At 30.9% G+C, this 17,954-nt stretch overlaps 1 protein-coding gene and 1 long non-coding RNA gene across 7 annotated transcripts in view; one reads left to right on the forward strand and one right to left on the reverse strand.

The window, feature by feature from the left end:
- Nucleotides 1-12,027, reverse strand: part of LOC126717508 (uncharacterized) — a 35,025-nt gene extending 22,998 nt beyond the window's left edge. The window contains exons 1-2 of the long non-coding RNA XR_007652628.1: nt 11,890-12,027; nt 11,665-11,817 (exon numbers count right to left, since the gene is read on the reverse strand). This is a non-coding gene — a long non-coding RNA (uncharacterized LOC126717508). The remainder of the gene's footprint in view (nt 1-11,664; nt 11,818-11,889) is intronic.
- Nucleotides 1-14,551, forward strand: part of LOC126717496 (receptor-like protein 7) — a 155,575-nt gene extending 141,024 nt beyond the window's left edge. For 2 of the 6 annotated variants that reach the window (XM_050419247.1, XM_050419246.1), the window contains exon 4: nt 12,451-14,537. In XM_050419247.1, the coding sequence (XP_050275204.1) occupies nt 12,451-14,406 (1,956 nt within the window). In that variant the 3' untranslated portion in view covers nt 14,407-14,537. Of the gene's footprint in view, nt 1-11,285; nt 11,818-11,861 lie in introns of those variants that run through there. The other 4 variants (XM_050419251.1, XM_050419249.1, XM_050419252.1 and 1 more) reach the window with 4 other exon arrangements.
- Nucleotides 14,552-17,954: the final 3,403 nt, after the last annotated feature.

Here is a 17,954-nt window from a genome sequence, read left to right on the forward strand (position 1 = left end):
AATGTCCGGATAATATATGCGCTCCATCATGGAAAACCCATCGACGGGTAACCGGAGAAAAACACTAGTGCTCCTCGGACATGATCCGAGAAGTCCAATCCCTCAATTTATAAAGTTATTGGGCTTGGGTATCCGGACTAAAGCCTTTTCTAGTCTAGGTTTATCTAAGGTCCGGCCTGTACTAACGCCCCGTGACCCAACGCTAGCTTTTCAAGCCCACTCTCTACAAATATTATTGTGGGGGATCTTTCACGCGCGAGCTCAACATCGTTGTTGGGCCGTTTAAGAGTCGTGTCCCTACAATAATAATAATATATTATAATGTATTGCTTTAATAAAAATTAGGTCTTAAACAATGTTGTCTTTGCTATATAACTTAAAATAATTTACATTCTTTTATTGTTATTAATAATTTATTATATAATTCTAATATATTATTGAATTGATTTCTTAATTTACATATAATTATAGATTTTTACATTTATTGCACTAGGTTAATACCAAATATTAATTTAGTTTAACAAGCATGGTAATTTCATTTAGAGAAATGCAATGCCCATTTTGGAACAATTTATCTAGTTTTTTATTGAATTTTTTTTTTGCTGAAAGTACAGAGTAAAAGTTAAATAAAATTGATAGGTGACTCATGTGAGACTCACAAATAATAAAAAAGTAAAAGCAAAAAGTAGGCTTATAATCAAGACCCAAACATAATCATTATGTGCATAACATTTTCATAACAAATCTTAACCACATGCTATTTCTAGCGGTTCTTTGATCATGCAGTTGGTATTAATGTCCCCCAATCTCGTTATTTTCCAATGAATGTGACATCAAATTTACTTCTTCTTCTCCAGATGACAAAAATACATATCTAAACTATTATATTTTGCTTCGACTCCCCTAATGAAAAAAGGGAGGGGGGAGGGTGGCGGGGTGGGGTTGTAATTCTCTTGGATCCTTGATTGAGGCATATTTATTATTTAGGCAAAAATGCACTTTTGGTCCCTACATTTTGGGTCAATTCCCATTTTAGTTTCAAAATTGATTTCGTTACTAATGTCGTCTATAAAAAAAGAAAATCGATTCTATTTTGGTCATTGCCGTCAAAACTACTAATGGAAACCTCTTTCGTGGTAGACAGAATGCTCTGCTTGGTGATATAGTACTGACATGACCATTAAAATATTATTTAAAAAAATTATTTGGTATTTTTTAAATGCCGCGTCAACATTTTAATTTTTTTAAAAAAGTTATGTCAAAAAATTTAAACAAAAAATAAATTAAATTTTTTAAAAAAGCCTTAAATCTAATTTAATTAATTTTTTCTTTTTTACTTTTCATTATTTTTTTCGTAAGAACGTAACAGTTTTTTCTTCATGTTCTTCCCAAATCCAAGAAACAAACCCAGCAGCCAAACCAATCTCCAGCAACATAATCCAATCTCCATCAATGCCAGGAAAACAAGAAATAAATCCAACAAACCAACCAATCTCCAGAAAACCCATAAACTCATAAATTTCACATTAATATTATCAAATTCCTATTCCAAATTCATCTTGATCATGAACAACAAACCCAGAATATTCAATCCCAAGAACAAAAGAATAGAAACCCAGAATATTCCAAAATTTGTACACAAATTTTTCCACAAAAATCAATTATACATTCAACAAAAAATTATTATCCTAATACAATATTTCTTATGGTGGTAGTGTTGCAATGGAGCCGACGGCATCATCGTCCAAGATACAACCCAAATCACCCAAACAACCGTCTATCAAAACCTCCGCATCACTCAAAACCCACCATCTCACTCGTTAACCCAATCATATGGGTTTGAGAGCCCCTGCCTGGGGTGGAAGCATTGGTGAACAATAGGGGTGGAGGTAAGGGTTTTGGTCATGGCTGGGATCAAGCTTGAGAGAGGAAAAGAGAGGGTGAGGTAGAGAGGGGTTTTACCATTCATAGTGGCTTACTTGGCACACAGAGAAGCCGAAGAGGGAGTAGTAGAGAAGCCGAAGTCGAAGAGGGGTTTAGAGGTTCCTTTCCCCCGGATTTGCTCTAGACCACCGCTGGCCTTCTTCCCCTTGATCTGCTCTAAACCACCGCTAGCCTCCTTCCTCTGGATCTGCTCCAAACCACCGCTGGCCTCATCTCATTATCTCCTTATCTCCCTCTCTCTCTCTCTCTCTCCCTAAACCCAGATCACGGGTTCAAAATGGGGTAATGAAAAAAATGGTCTAATGAAAAAAAATCGTTTAAATTAAAAACAATTTCTGATTTCAGATTAAAAAAAAAATTATTTAATTAAAATTTATAAATTCAGAATTTTGTTTTTAATTTTTTGTGATTTTTTAAAATGTTTTTAAAACTCTTTTGCCCAAAATAATTTTTAAATTAAAATGTTGACGTGGCATTTAAAAAATGCCAAATAATTTTTTTAAATAATATTTTAATGGTCATGTCAACGCCACATTAGCAAGCCGGACATTCCATCTACCACGTACGAGATTTCTGTTAGTGGGTTGATAGCAAGGACCAAAATGGAATCGATTTTCTTTTTGTAGGAACGACACTAGTGAAGAAATTAATTTTGGGACCAAAATGGAAATTGACCCAAAAGGTAGGGACCAAAAGTGTATTTACGCCTATTATTTATGCAGTCAGATTTGTACACCTCCAACAATGGCATTTTAGTTCGCAATTTAGCTAGAACAAATCCTTTCAATCCTTCAATTATTTATTTCATGTTCCTGTGGCTCCTGCCTTGTCTCTATGAATGCATTCTTTATGTTTTTGTGGTTATTTCATTCTTTCTCAGGTAAGTGACCTCCTAAGTCGCTTCAAGGACTTTCCTAGCATCGTTGAACTAGACAGCTTGAAGGTAACAGGTGATGTAAGGTTTGGAGCTAATGTAACGCTCAAGGTATCTCCCCCACTTTCTTGCTTCTTTTATTTGAATTATTGCTCGTTTTATCCCTCACCGTCATAGTTAAACTTTGTTGTTTCTGAATGAAAATTTGACAACTATAGGGGAGTGCTCTGATTCTTCTGCTTGGTAACAATCAATTCCATGACATTTTCCCTCTTGGTTGGGGACGCTTCCAAGGTTGAGGGTTTTAATCTTGCGATCTAACGGTTACCATGGTGCATTTGGGAAACCTAAAAGAAAACTTGAGTTCCCCAAGTTGCAAATTATTGATGTCTCTTTGAATTACTTTGTAGGTAAGTTACCATATGAGCACTTTCAAAGTTGGACCTCCATGAAAGTTGTCAACATGACATTTGAAAAGAATAATGTTTATATGGTTGCACATATGAGGAGGACAACAAGAGATTTCACATGGAGCTCTGATTTTAGTTACTCCTTGGAAATTACCAACAAGGGCATCAAGACACTATATGAAAAAGATCCGAAATCATCTTCTAGCTATTGATCTCTCATGCAATTGATTTGATTCATCTTGTCAATTGGATTATCAATATTAGCTCATGTATTTAAAATTAAAATGTAGAAGGATTAAGACAAATAATAATTAAAAAATATATTTTATTGATCTTAAATCTAAATCCAAATCCAAATTTAGGTATCTGAACAATGGAATTTCAAATCCGTCACTGTTTAAAAAGACCCAAATAAAGAATTTCAAAATCAAGGGATTTCAAATTAAGGCATTTTAAATCAATGGATTTTAAATCCAGATCCAAATCCAAATGTTGTCATCCAAATACAACCATAAAGTTTTATGAGTGTTTGAATTAATTTTCTAGACCATTCTCCTCTTACTTTTTTCTATTTTGTGTAACAACAATAAAAAGAGTAAGGTTTGCTACCTGGGAAAATTATGACTGTTTTTTATTCGTGTTCTGATAAATAATCCATTTATGCAAGATTAACGAAAAAAAAAAAAAAAAAAAGAAAAAGAAGAAGAAGTTTATGAAGGGATTCAGCAACTGTTTTTTATTAAGTAAGATTAACGGCGCGCCCATGAAGTTGTTTTTCATTTTAGTAGATACACTCATACACGTCTATGAAAGTCTAGTGTAAGTCTATAATATAGTAGGCTGAAGTATTGCAGGTTTGATATGTGGTATGTACAAATACCGGCATTCCTAAATTATTTGCAACTTCAATTTCATTCGGGTGGGCTGATAAAACGTGGGCCTAGAATAGTATAAATTATTTTAATCTGTAATTGTGAAATTCAGCCAAGTCATCGAGGTTTAACTTCAGCCGGATTTTCCCTAAGGTCCATTCCACCGAAAGGTACAATGTCAATCAAAGTTGTCTGTAATGTCTTCTCAAAAAAAAAAAAAAAAAGTGGAAACTATTTATCCCTGTCCAAGCAGAAGCAGAGGGAATTAATTGGGCAACTCTTCAAGTGGTGTCCCATGGTATTGAATCAGTAATTATCAAGAGTGATGCCAAGATATGTGTAGATGTCCTAAGTTGCAGGCTGGAAATTAAATGAACCCCTAGAGAGCTTCCAATGGTACTACTCATGGTTTAGCATCATGGTCTCCCAATAATAGATTTTCTAGTTGTTTTGTATTGGGTACAGCTCCATATGTTTTTATTAATGCTATTGTAAAGGAGCAAACCCAGCTGGTTATCTTGTAATCCTTTTCTTGCTTTCAATAATTCTTTTTCTATGTGGATTATCAAATAATAATAATAATAATCTGTTATAGATTCATGTTGTCAATGTCTATCATAGATCTGTGATTAGAAAAAAATTTTATGGAGCCAAACTGTACATATAAAAAACTCCTAAATCCGAAGGATATAATTATATGTAACAAGCTTACTTAATGTTTTAAGTTTTGCATTGGTTTATATGAGTGTTGGATTAATTTTCTAGACTATTCTATTCCTACTTCTCTCTAAGCTAGACTAGTTACTAATTTTCAATTTGAGGAATCATATGACTACTCTTTACCCATATCTAAATTTATACGTGAACTTTCAATTATATGCACTACCAAAACAAAATGTCTTTTTTTTTTTTTTTTGGGAGGGTGTTTAGAAAACCAGCACAAAATTTTAAGGGTTGAGTTTGTCGTGGTGGTTTGAAGCCTTTGGGCATGCTACAACTGTTGTAATAATTTGTTGTGGTTTATAAAAGGCTACAATAATTTCACTAGCTTCAAAAAAATTTGACTTGAATTTTAAATTCTATAGTTCAGGGGGTTGTAATGAATTAAACTCTATTATTTTAAAAGTAACAAATTAAATAATGAGATTGTAAAATTTAATAAATTAAATCATGTAGTTTTAAAATTAATAATTTAAACTTAAGGTTTCAATGTATCAAAAAAAAAAAAAAAAAACTTAAGGTTTCAAAAAATAACAATTTAAATCTCAGCCCACTTAAGTGAAATAACAGTATAGTTGGAATTCAATATATAAGGCAGCAGGTTTTAATTTGTTATTTGTGAAATTATAGAGTTTAAATTGTTATTTTTAAAATTTTAAGAATTAGTTTACTACTTTTGAAACAAAAAAAAATTTAATTTGTTACATTCCTTAGAGGTCTTAAAACATTCACATCAATATAACTATTTTAATATTTCAGTGAAGCATTTGAAATAACCCTTAAAATAACCCAGGTATATTTGTATATGGGCAAACTATATAATATTTGTAGATGAACTTTGTAATGAAGGATTATTGGAAGAAGCAAGTTAGTTACTTAAAAGTGAAGAGAATTTATGAGACTTGCTGCTTTTCGAATGATTACAATATACAATTATTAGAGGATTTCTAAGAAAGAGTGATACATCAAGGCCGATAGAACTTCTTCATTTGATGACTGAGGGGGGCATTTCAGCAAATTCTTACACTAAAAGCTTGTTAGTAGATTTGTTGTCTTCTGATGGGCGATACCCTTCTTCTCGTGAAAAGCTTCAGAATTATGTTTGAAAGTTATTCCAGGTATTCAACATAAGAAGTGAAGATTCCACAGTGAAAATTGACAAAGTCAGCAATCTTTATGGAGTAAGACTAATTTATGATTAAGTTGTATGCTACATTAATATTATCACTTATGTTTCTCCAGTGAATTAAACGGTACATGCGAAAACGGGTTTCTTATGTGAAACAGTAGGGGTTTGCTTTTTACTCCCTAGAATTATAGATTGTAATATATGTATATGATTGCCTTTAGTTTAAGATGTCCCAAGTTAATAACATTTAATTGATCAAAGTTGTTGCTATGCTAATACATAGTGTTCATGTAATAATGCCTCCCTTCTGATCATTATGAATTTAGGTTGAATATAGTTTTTTCACTGTTATCAAGTGAAGCATATTATTCTTTGTAAAAATTGGTTAATCCCATTTTAGCCTTATTTTTTTCTCACTCTCTTTATTTTTATTAAACCTTCCCAAAAAGTAAAAAAATCTCACTTTACTGCTTTGTTATGCCAGTTTTCTCAATTAGCTTCTATGTCAATAATGGCAATTCTAAATGTAGATGAAATAACTTGTTGGATGTCATCCAAACTGTAGTGGCAGAAAATTTAATATTTCATTGAAGGGCAAAGTTTTCCCACAACCAATTCAAAGAAAAGTGCCTCCAACCTATTATATGACAACTCAAAAGTATTTGCATGTACTTTTAGTTGTATAACCTACTTTATAGTCATGTAATTTATATAAATAATTCAATGAATCATGCGATTTAAAATAATTGGATGGTCTTCTAAATCACCACGTTTGGAGTAAAATCTTGAAGTTTAAATAGTTGCTTTGAAATTCAGCTTTCTTAGTTGAATGTTGATCTCTTTCATGATGATTTACTGATTTTGTGGAGTTTTATGTGTTCATATCAAATTTCTCTTTTATTTATGTTTTATTTGTACTTATCGGTTTTTAATATCTAATGCTGTCAAAAATTAAAAATAAATTACTTTAAAACAAATTAAGATTAATGCCCTATATTTACTTTCTTTGGGTTTACTTGTTCATGACAGTGTACTTGTGTTTCCAAAGGATGATAAGAAAAGTATGACGTAACAACGTTTAATTTTTTTGAGAAGTCCATAAAGTATTATAAATATCGAATTCAATGTAAACAGAACAAGTGTACGTCTTTCTCAAAAAATAGAACAAGTGTACGTAAGCTTTAATGACAAAAATAGAAATGATGATGTTCAATTAATATTCAAAACTTAAAAAACAATTTGGGTTTAACAAAAAAAAAAAAAAAAAAAAAATTGAAAAATCAATATTCATTACATTTCATTCCTTCATCATCGGCATGATTCATGCTGAAATATGTTTACATCTAATTAATAAAATAAAATATATTTTTTGGATAGTAGCGTAGGGGAGGGAGTTAGTTGAATATAATGTGAATATGAGATAAAATTCTAAAATTTGGTTTCTAAAAAGAAGGTATAATTCTAACTTTATCCAAGTCTTGGACTCATTTTTCTTGACTAGAGTCTGTTAAAAAAAAAAAAAAAAAGACTAGAGTCTAGATCTTCTACGCGTAACGCGTAACTTTACAAGAATTTTTTTTTTTTTTATTTGACTAAACCTGTCAGTCTTTAATTATTTGTAAATATTTTTATCATTTCTCTCAAAAAAAAAAAAATATATATATATATATATATATATATATTTGTAAATAAGGGACCATTAGCTTCTTGCCGTCTTTAACGCTTAGCTTTAAAAACTAATTAATAGAGCCAATTTTCGTTTAATTCAATAAAGTGAAGAATACAATTAATAAAAATTCATAAAAAATTTCACAACATTTCTTAGGAGAGTAGGTACTAGGCAGTGTGTATTGTGTGGTACAATTTATCCCACATTCTTTAAAAATTATTATGATTTTTGAATAGAGTTTGTGATTTGTCTTTGGTTAGAACTTCATTCCATTTTCTTGTGCATATGTGTGCTTGTTTCTTAAAAAGAATAAAAAGTAAGTCTATCACTTTTCTCATTAGCCTTTTACAATCTGCAATTAATTTTTTTTTTTAATAAACAATGTGGGAGATAATAAGATAATTTAAGAATATCGTGAATTGATGTAAATTTTTGTTTTGTCCTAGCTAGCATGACTAATTGATAATAAGCTAATTTAAGAATATTGTAAATTGTCGTAAATTTGTGTTAAGCCCTAACTACCTTGACTCATTTCCATTTGGAGAGATTCAACACCCAACTACCAACTCCATCCCATACTTAACGTCACGATTTTTTTTTTTTTTTAATAATCCAAAAATTTTGAAAAAGAAAATTTAACAATTCAAAATTTCACAATTTTCAAGAAATGGTTTCATTCTCCTTCTTTAAATATAAGGTTGCATAGTTGGACACTTTTTTTTTTTTTTTGGGGGGGGATAAATTTGATAGTTTCTACTGAGAGTGGCAATTTGAATCTGGACATCTCTCTTAGAAATACCAAAATATACGATTTGAGTTATAAGACTCTTAATATATAGTGTTGGTCACTAAAGTTTAGGGTCTATTTGGTAACGTTATTTGAATAACAGTTTTCATTATTTAAATAACACAACACGTATTTACACAATACTTTTTCACCCACATGTATTTTCATAAAACTTAAGCAACGTTAGTAGAACAATATTACCAACAAATTTTTTTTTTTTCATTAGTAATCTCTTTTTTACTTCTTAAATGTGTTTCTTTCAAAATATACTAGCCTTATTACACGCATTTCACATGTGCAATGAAACTTTATTATTATTATTATTATTATTATTTTATGTTTAGTGTCATAATTTTCCATTCATCTTAATTTGAAATGTTTCTCTCTTCTATATAATTAAACCACATGCATAGTAATTTTTGTTTTGAACATAGAAAAGACATTCATTAAAATGAAAAAAAAAAAAAAAAAGTAGTACAAATAGATGTGAAGAGAAAATTCAAACACCAACATAAATAAATAAATAAACCATTAAAAAGAAAAAAAGGGAGTACATTAAAAATCACATTTTTTTAATAATTCAAAAATAAAGAAGAAGAGATTTGAAAAAAAAAAAAAATGAGTGATTAGAATTTTGAAGAGAGAGAGAGAGAGAGAGAGAGAGAGAGAGAGAGAGAGAGAGAGGGAGAGAGAGAGAGAGAGACGTTTAAGTCTTGATAAGGAGGAAAAAAGGGAGAAAAAAAGAAGTGAAAGCATTGGGTTTAGTGGTCCTATAAAAACTTGAATCTAAAAAATTGATTGATGACAGGATGATTAATTTTTGATCATCTTGAAATTTTGCAAACATGAAGAATATACAAAGATAATGTAATCTAATAGTAGATTTGTCAAAATTTACATCCAATCAAAACCTTTCGAATGATATAACATTACTTAGAGTTACACTAAGTGTAACTTGAAAATCCAAACCTATATAAATATAAACCTCTCGTGTCAAAGGATAATAAGGAAATTGTGATATAACAACGTTTAATTGATAAAATCATTCCATAAAGTATTATAAATATCCAATTCAATGTAAACAGAACAAGTGTACGTAAGCTTTAAGGATGAAAATAGAAATGATGATGTTCAAGTTATATTCAAAACTTAAAAAAAAAAAAAAGGGTTTTAACAAAAAAAAATGAAAAATAATTATTCATTACTTTCATTCCTTCATCATCAGCATGATTCATGCTGAAATATGTTTACATCTAATTAATAAAATATAATATATATTTTTTAGATAGTGGGGGAGGGAGTTAGTTGAATATAATGTGAATATGAGATATATAATTATAAAATTTGGTTTTCTAAAAAGAAGGTTTAACTCTAACTTTATCCAAGACTTGGACTCCTTTTTCTTGACTAGAGTCTAGATCTCCTACGGATCTTTCACGCATAACTTTACAAGAACAGTGATTTTATATAATAGTAATAATAATATATACTAAAAAAGAAAGATACATAGTTCCATTAAATTTAATTGTTATAGGAAAAAAAAAAAAATCAATGTTTGTGTTTAATTGGTCAAGGTAGTCACGTGTTCGAATTTGATTGAGGGACCTAATGTATTGCACCTGAGAAATTGTACTTAAATTTTGTTAATTTTAAGGGTAAATTACATATTTGGTCCCCAACCTTTACACCATATTTCATTTTAATCCATAACCGTTCAATTGTGTCAATTTGGTCCCTAATATTTCAGTGCCATGTCAATGTAGTCCATGTCATTATCTCTTGGATGAAAATTACTGATGTGGAAAATTAGTTTATTACCACATCAATGAAAACTAATTTTTTATTTTGGTTGTTTGCCATGTCAGCAAGTTCCATATAAGAGATAATGATGGTAACTAAATTGATACAATGCTGAAAAGTCAGGACTAAATTAACAGAATTGAAAGGTTATTGACCAAATTGAAATATAACATAAAGAATAGGGATCAAATATATAGTTTACCCAAATTTTAGAAACATTATTTTTATTAATTATGTTATCCAAAGCACTAAGAAATTTTGTAGTTTTATTATATTTTATATTATTTTAAAAATCTAATATAATTTTTTTATATAAAAACTTGGTTCTACAAACAAGAGGTTAGAATTATATTTAAATGTTTAAATTTATTATCTTTTAATAATTTAAGTTTCTATTACAATTAGTAATCAATCAAGGTATCAAAGTTGGTTGTCTTAAGTTTAAACACTATTTGCTTCACCTCCAATTTAAAAAAGTTAAAAATCCTATGTGTTAAGTCCCATTTGTTTGGATCCACATGTGGGGAGATTGTTACAATTATACTACTATGCTTGTTTCGATATTAATGTTTTCTAAAAAAAAAATAAGTCATTTTTTCCAAAAAGTATTTTTGGAAAACAGTCTCATTTTCTTATATTTGGTAGTGATCATAAATGAGACAGAGTTATACTCAATAGTTTTCATATTGCCTTTTAACTTTCTTTATTTACCTTGACATGAGATAAAGTTGTTTCCACTTAAATTTTAGTGGAAAACAATATATTGAAAATAAGTCATATTTTTAATAGGGTTTTTTTTATTAACAAAGGATAATTTTCCTTTAACTTATCTTTTTTGATGCTATCAAAAACAAAAAAAACGTGAAAAACTAACTTCATAAGAGATTTTCCATCAAAACAAACACAGAATAAATGATTAAGTTCATCATTTGTTAATAGTTTAGACTAATTTATCATAAAATGTGCTTTTATTCCATAACATAAGTATTTATTATTACTTATTCTTAATTAATATTAAAATATTTGATTTAATTTACACAATGATTTTTTTTAATCAATGTGTGGGTTACACATGCATAATAGAACCACCGATGAATTTTGTCTATATAAGCAGTTTGTTCCTAGTTTCAAAATTATCAGAGTGCGAAGGAAGTTTTTTGAAGAGACTAATATGGGGTCATCCATGTGTCTCTTGATATCTATGCACTTGCTCTTCTTCTTGTCGATTTTTCATTATCTAAATAGTTGTTCCTCTTTATCAACTCAGCCAGCGTGTAAAGATTTTGAGAGTTCTGCCTTGTTGCAATTCAAGCAAAGCTTTAAAATTAATGTGAGTGCTCCTTCTGATCCTTTTGCTTATCCAAAGATTTCATCGTGGAACTCTGGAGAAAGGAATGATTGCTGTTCATGGGATGGTGTCCTATGTGATAGAGGTACAGGTCACGTGATTGGCCTTGACCTCAGTAGCAGTCAACTGTATGGCTCCTTCAACTCTAGCAGCAGCCTTTTCCACCTTGTGTACCTTCAAAAGCTCAATCTCGCTGATAATGACTTCAATTATTCTCAAATTCCCCCAAGCATCAGGTACCTCTCAAACTTAACATATCTCAACCTCTCTATGTCTGTCTTCAGTGGTCAAATTCCCCCAAGTATCAGGTACCTCTCAAACTTGACACATCTCGACCTCTCTATGTCTGCCTTCAGTGGTCAAATTCCACCAGAAATCTTTGAGCTCTCCAACTTGGTTTCCCTTGATCTCTCATTCAATCCATTGAAACTCCAGAATCCCGGCCTAAAAAGTGTTGTTGAGAACTTAACCAGCCTCAAACATCTTCATTTGGGTATGGTGAACTTATCTTCCCCGGTACCTCACATCTTGGCCAACTTGTCTTCTTTAAAATCTCTTGACCTGAGCAGCTGCGGATTGTTTGGTGAATTCCCTGTAGAGATTTTCAGGTTACGGCATCTTCAATTCCTCAGTGTGCAAGACAATGAAATTCTCACCGGATCTCTACCAGAATTTCAAAGTAGCAGTCCACTTCAAATATTGAGACTTTCAAACACGGGATTCTCTGGTAAGTTACCAGATTCAATTGGAAACCTTAAGTCCTTAATTGAATTGGATATCAATACTTGCCATTTCTCTGGTTTGGTACCGACTTCTCTTGGTAACCTTACCAATCTCATTGTTTTGTCTCTCTCGTTTAATAAATTTTCGGGGCAAATCCCTTTCTCATTGGCCAACCTCACACAACTCAGTCAACTATACCTTTCCACGAATAGTTTCAGTGCACAAACGTTGTCTTGGCTTGGTAAGCAAACAAAGCTCACTGATTTGCGCTTACCAATAACAAATTTATATGGTGACATTCCATCTTCAATTAAGAACTTGACCCAGCTTACCAAATTAGTACTTGACAGAAATCAACTAACTGGTCAAATTCCACCTTGGCTTGGAAACCTTACCCAGCTAACTGTATTGGACGTTGGGACTAATAAATTCCATGGTTCAATTCCACAATCAATTTGCAGGCTTGCGAATCTTGAATATCTGAGTCTTTCTGATAATAACCTTAGTGGCAGAGTGGACATGGACTTGTTTCTGAAGCTCAAAAATCTAACTGCACTCCAGCTTTCAGGAATCCATCTATCATTCCCCATTAATTCAACATTCAACGCCTGTACTCCAAAGCTTGAGCTATTAGGATTAACTTCATGTAACTTGACTGAATTCCCAACTTTTTTGCGTTCTCAGCATGAATTGAAGATTTTGTATCTCAGCAACAACAAAATTCAGGGTCAAATACCAAACTGGATATTCAACATAGGGAAACAAACTCTCTTATCGTTGGATCTATCCTCCAACTTCCTTACAACTTTTGAGTCTTTCAACCACACTCCGCCAATTCTTCCATGGGATAGTTTACTTGATTTGGATCTTTCTTCCAACAAGCTGCAAGGATCACTTCCAATTCCTCCACCCTCCATTGCCCAATACAATGTCTCATACAATAAACTGACTGGAGAAATCTCACCATTGTTTTCAAATCTTAGCTTAATTGTAATACTGGATCTCTCACACAACAACTTGGGGGGCATGCTTCCACAATGCTTGAGCAAATTGAGCAACTTGGGGGTATTGAATTTACAAAACAACAATTTCCATGGAATGCTTCCTGGAATATACATGGAAGAAAGTAGATTGAGAGCTATTGATGTAAGTTATAATCAATTAGAAGGGCAAGTACCAAGATCATTGTCCAACTGCACAATGTTGGAGATTCTTCTTCTTGGTAACAATCGATTTTCTGACACTTTTCCCTCTTGGCTGGGGAAGCTTCCAAGGTTGAGGGTTCTAAGTTTGCAATCTAATGGGTTCCATAGCACAATTGGTAAACCTGAAAGCAATCTTAATTTCCCCAAGTTGCAAATCATTGACGTCTCTTTTAATAACTTTACAGGTAAGTTACCATATGGGCACTTCCAAAGTTGGACCTCCATGAAAGTTGACAACTTGACATTTGACAAAGATAATGCTTATATGGTTGCAGTCACAAGCACCCGATCACCTTATTCCAATTTTCATAATGATTTTAGTTACACCTTGGAAATGACAAACAAAGGCATCAAGACACTATATCAAAAGATCCAAGATCATCTTGTAGCTATTGATCTCTCAAGCAATAAATTTGATGGAGAAATTTCAAAAGTCATTGGAAATCTAAAGGGGCTTCATTTGCTCAACATATCCAACAACATTCTCACTGGTCCTATCCCATCTTCCTTAGGGAAATTAAAGGAGCTTGAATCTTTGGACTTTTCTCAAAATAGGCTATCAGGAGAGATTCCTCCGCAATTATTGCAACTCACATTCCTTGCATTCTTCAATGCCTCAAATAACCATCTTACAGGGCCTATTCCACAAGGTCAACAATTCTCTACCTTTGAAAATGATTCATATTTGGGAAACACAGGTTTGTGTGGTGTGCCTTTGACTAAGAAATGCAAAATTTCTGAGACATTGACACAACCACCACCGAATTCCAAACAAGGTGAAGGGTCAAATTTCCCAAGTAAATCTGATTGGGTAGTTATAATGATGGGATATGGGAGTGGGTTAATAATTGGGTTTGTTATTGGGAATAACCTGACCATAAGAAAGTTGGTGAGGTTTCTCAAGAATTTTGGAAGAAAGCAGTAAAAGTGAAAGAGGAAAGGTGGAAAAATGAAGCAATGCAGTTGTTGGATTTGATTAACCAAGATTTTCTTCAAAGATTTCCGTACATGAAGTTCTTTATTTCAGCAGATACATATCTATGAAAATCTACTATGTCTGTAATGTATTACGGTCTTATATATTTTGTCATTGCACTGTCTTTAATTTTTCTTTTGAACTTTCTTTCCTGTTGTGATGGTATTGAAATACTGCATGTTTGATATCGTATCTGTATGAAGGTTTGCAACTTTTATTAAAAAAATTATATATATATATATATATATAATAAATAAATAAATAAATTATTTTATATATATATATATATATATAAAATAAATAAATAAATAACCACCACTGGCCACACTCAGCATCTTCTTCTCCATGAACCACTCTACCAAACAAAACCCTCTTCTTTGAAGCACTCAACTCCAGTCTTTGCTTCTTGGGCCTCATGTGACACTCACGAGACCTCACCCAGATAAGTTAAATAGTTAATAGTAGCTTGCAATTCTTGGGAAAATCTTTTTTTTTTTTTTTTTGAAAAATCGATTTTTGGGTTCGGATGTGGCGGAAAAATAGAGATGGGTAATATATTTTTTTCTGCTTTGTAATATATTATTTTTATTTGGCTACTTAGAAGCCAAAGTAAATTTAGTTAGAAAAAGCTGGGCAAACGTTGACATTGTAATATATATAATGCGTTTATGTACACACAAAGAGACACACTGCACGATTTTCTTATAATGAGTGTATTTTTTTTTATTATTTTTAAGATATGGGTCTTATGAAACATGTTTTGATTTTTATAGTATCTGATTTTTAAAACTATAATTCATGACCAATGAAAAATTAAGAATTTTGGCTTGCTGGGATGCTATTGGATTTAAGGTTTGTGAGGTCGGTTGGTGGAAGTTACCAAGGTTTTGATTGCTATTTATTCCTAGACATGCTTTCGTCTTGTGTGGCTAACCATTAGAATAGGCTGGCAATTCGAGATAGGATACTGCAATCTATATATTACTAAAAGCTGAAGCGTAGCGTTTAATGCTGTTATTCTCACGTTGTGCCACATCAGCTGCCACGTCATTCTTTTTTTTTTTTTTTTTGTAAATATAATTTGTCCTACAATTTTAAAATGGTTTTTACAATTTTCAGCCCTATAAATGCAGCCTACTACTTATTTATTTACTTCCACTATCACCCTATAATAAATCCAGCCCACTACTTATTTATTTACTTCCACTATCATCCTATAATAAATCTGTATAATTAATCCAGCCCACCTCTTATTTATTTAGTTCCACTATCAAGCTCAACCCAAAGCCTTTTCAGTTTAGTTTTAGGGTTTTGTATGAGCCTTTTCAGCTTAAAGGAAAAAAAAAAAAAAAAAAAAACCCACTACTTATTTATTTACTTCCACTATCATCCTATAATAAATCTGTATAATTAATCCAGCCCACCTCTTATTTATTTAGTTCCACTATCAAGCTCAACCCAAAGCCTTTTCAGTTTAGTTTTAGGGTTTTGTATAAGCCTTTTCAGCTTAAAGGAAAAAAAAAAAAAACAAAAAAACAAAACAAAACGTTGAAGCCTTTCAAGCTTTAGGGTTTTTTTTTTTTTTTCCAATTTTCTTATAATTTTTTTTAATATTTACACTTCTCTAACCTTTCTCTTTCCCTTACCATTTCATCTCCCCACTACTTATTCAATCTTTCTCCCTCCCTTACCTTTTCATCTCCCCACTACCCTCTACATTAATATCATTCTTCCTATTTCCCTTCATTTTCCTTTATTTTTTTCCCTTCTTATTCACATCCTCTTACTATAAATTTGTCACTATCTCTTCTATTCTATGCATAGCTTTCCCTCACACACACACAAAAAAAAAAAAAAAAAAAGGTTCCCTCTCTTTCTCTCTCTAAATTTTTTGGTAGATTTTTTTATTTTTCTTGCATCTCTACTTTAAGTTAATAATTTTTTATATTCTTTAAAACTCTATTTTGGATTAATGCGATTTAGTTTTTTTTTTTAAATTGTTTTTTTTTTATTCTCTTTGGTTGTTAAATGTTATCCTATTGCATTCTAAAGAATTAAATATAACATATAAAAATATAATATTATTTTATTACATAGTATGATTTGGATAATTTGGTATTTATTCTGTTACATAGCATGATTTTTTATAGTGCTCAATTTAGATGTTAATCTATGAGACTTTACTAATTTTTGATTATTTTCTAATCCTTTGTGGTGGACAAAGTACTTTTAATAGTTGTATTAGAAGTACTCTATAATGTCATTTATTTAAAGAAAAGCAAAGGTTAGCCAAATGAAAATAATTAGATAGGTGACAAATTTTAAATTTTGCAATTTTATTTTTATTATTATTATTTTAAAACAATGCATGTATAGAAATTTAATTCTTAGATTTTGCTAATAATTGTTTATTTGATAATATGTTTTGGGCAGCCAAAATTATAATTTCTACAAATAAAATAACCTTAATAGATTATCAAAAACAAAATTTTATCATAATATTGGTTCAATTAATCATTGTTAAGTTTTATTAATTTTTTTAGTTTATGTTTTTTTGGTGTTTTGGGCTGTTCCTATATTATATTTATAATTGTTTCTATAATAAATAAAAATATAATTACGAAATATATTACTTATTATTAGATTAGTTAAAATTGTAAAAAAAAAAAAAAATTAATAAAACCACCATAAAAATAATTATCACGCGCAACGCGTGGGTTCGCGGCTAGTTAAACCATTATTTTTATGTTCATCCAAATGCTGTGAGACCACTTCCATAACAACCATGTGTATCTTAGAAGTCATAAAAACTACTTCTAGCATCCTAATTCAAAAAATATGATTTAATACATATTTTTCTTGTTGTAAACATCAAATCTGTCACAGAGACAGTTTCAGTATATATTCTTACAAAATCATCAACAAATAGCAATAGGCCTTAATTTCATTTGGGTACTTTTATACCCATACTATACATATTAAAATATGTTAATAAGCATTCAATTGATCACAATATTATCAAACTTTCAAATCACCAAAACAGAATCATAGTTCAGCAAATGTAGTTTTGATTACTTATCCACAAACTTTGAAACTGAAATTTTAGCGTTAACCTTTTAATTTCTTCTTTAGAGAGAGATATATTGTTTTGGTGAGAGAGGGAGGGCTGCCGTGTAAGAGCAAGGAAGAAGAGAGAAAGAAGAACAAAGAAAGAGGAATAGAGAAAGAAGAAAAGAGCAGGACTTTCTGGTCTGGTGCAGCCAAGAAGATAAGATAAGGAAGAAGACTTTTGGGGCAGCAAAAAAAGATAGAAGTGGACTTTTGGGGGTGGGATACATGTGATGCTAAGGAAGAAAAATCGCAGCCCATCTTTTTCAACTTTTTTTTTTTTTTTTTTTGCATTCACACTTACACTTTTCTACAAAGAATAATATCACTTTGCATATATATATATATATATATATATATATATACACACACACACACAAAAAAAAAAA

This window comes from Quercus robur, chromosome 3 (genome assembly GCF_932294415.1).
Source record: "Quercus robur chromosome 3, dhQueRobu3.1, whole genome shotgun sequence".
Lineage (NCBI taxonomy): Eukaryota > Viridiplantae > Streptophyta > Magnoliopsida > Fagales > Fagaceae > Quercus > Quercus robur.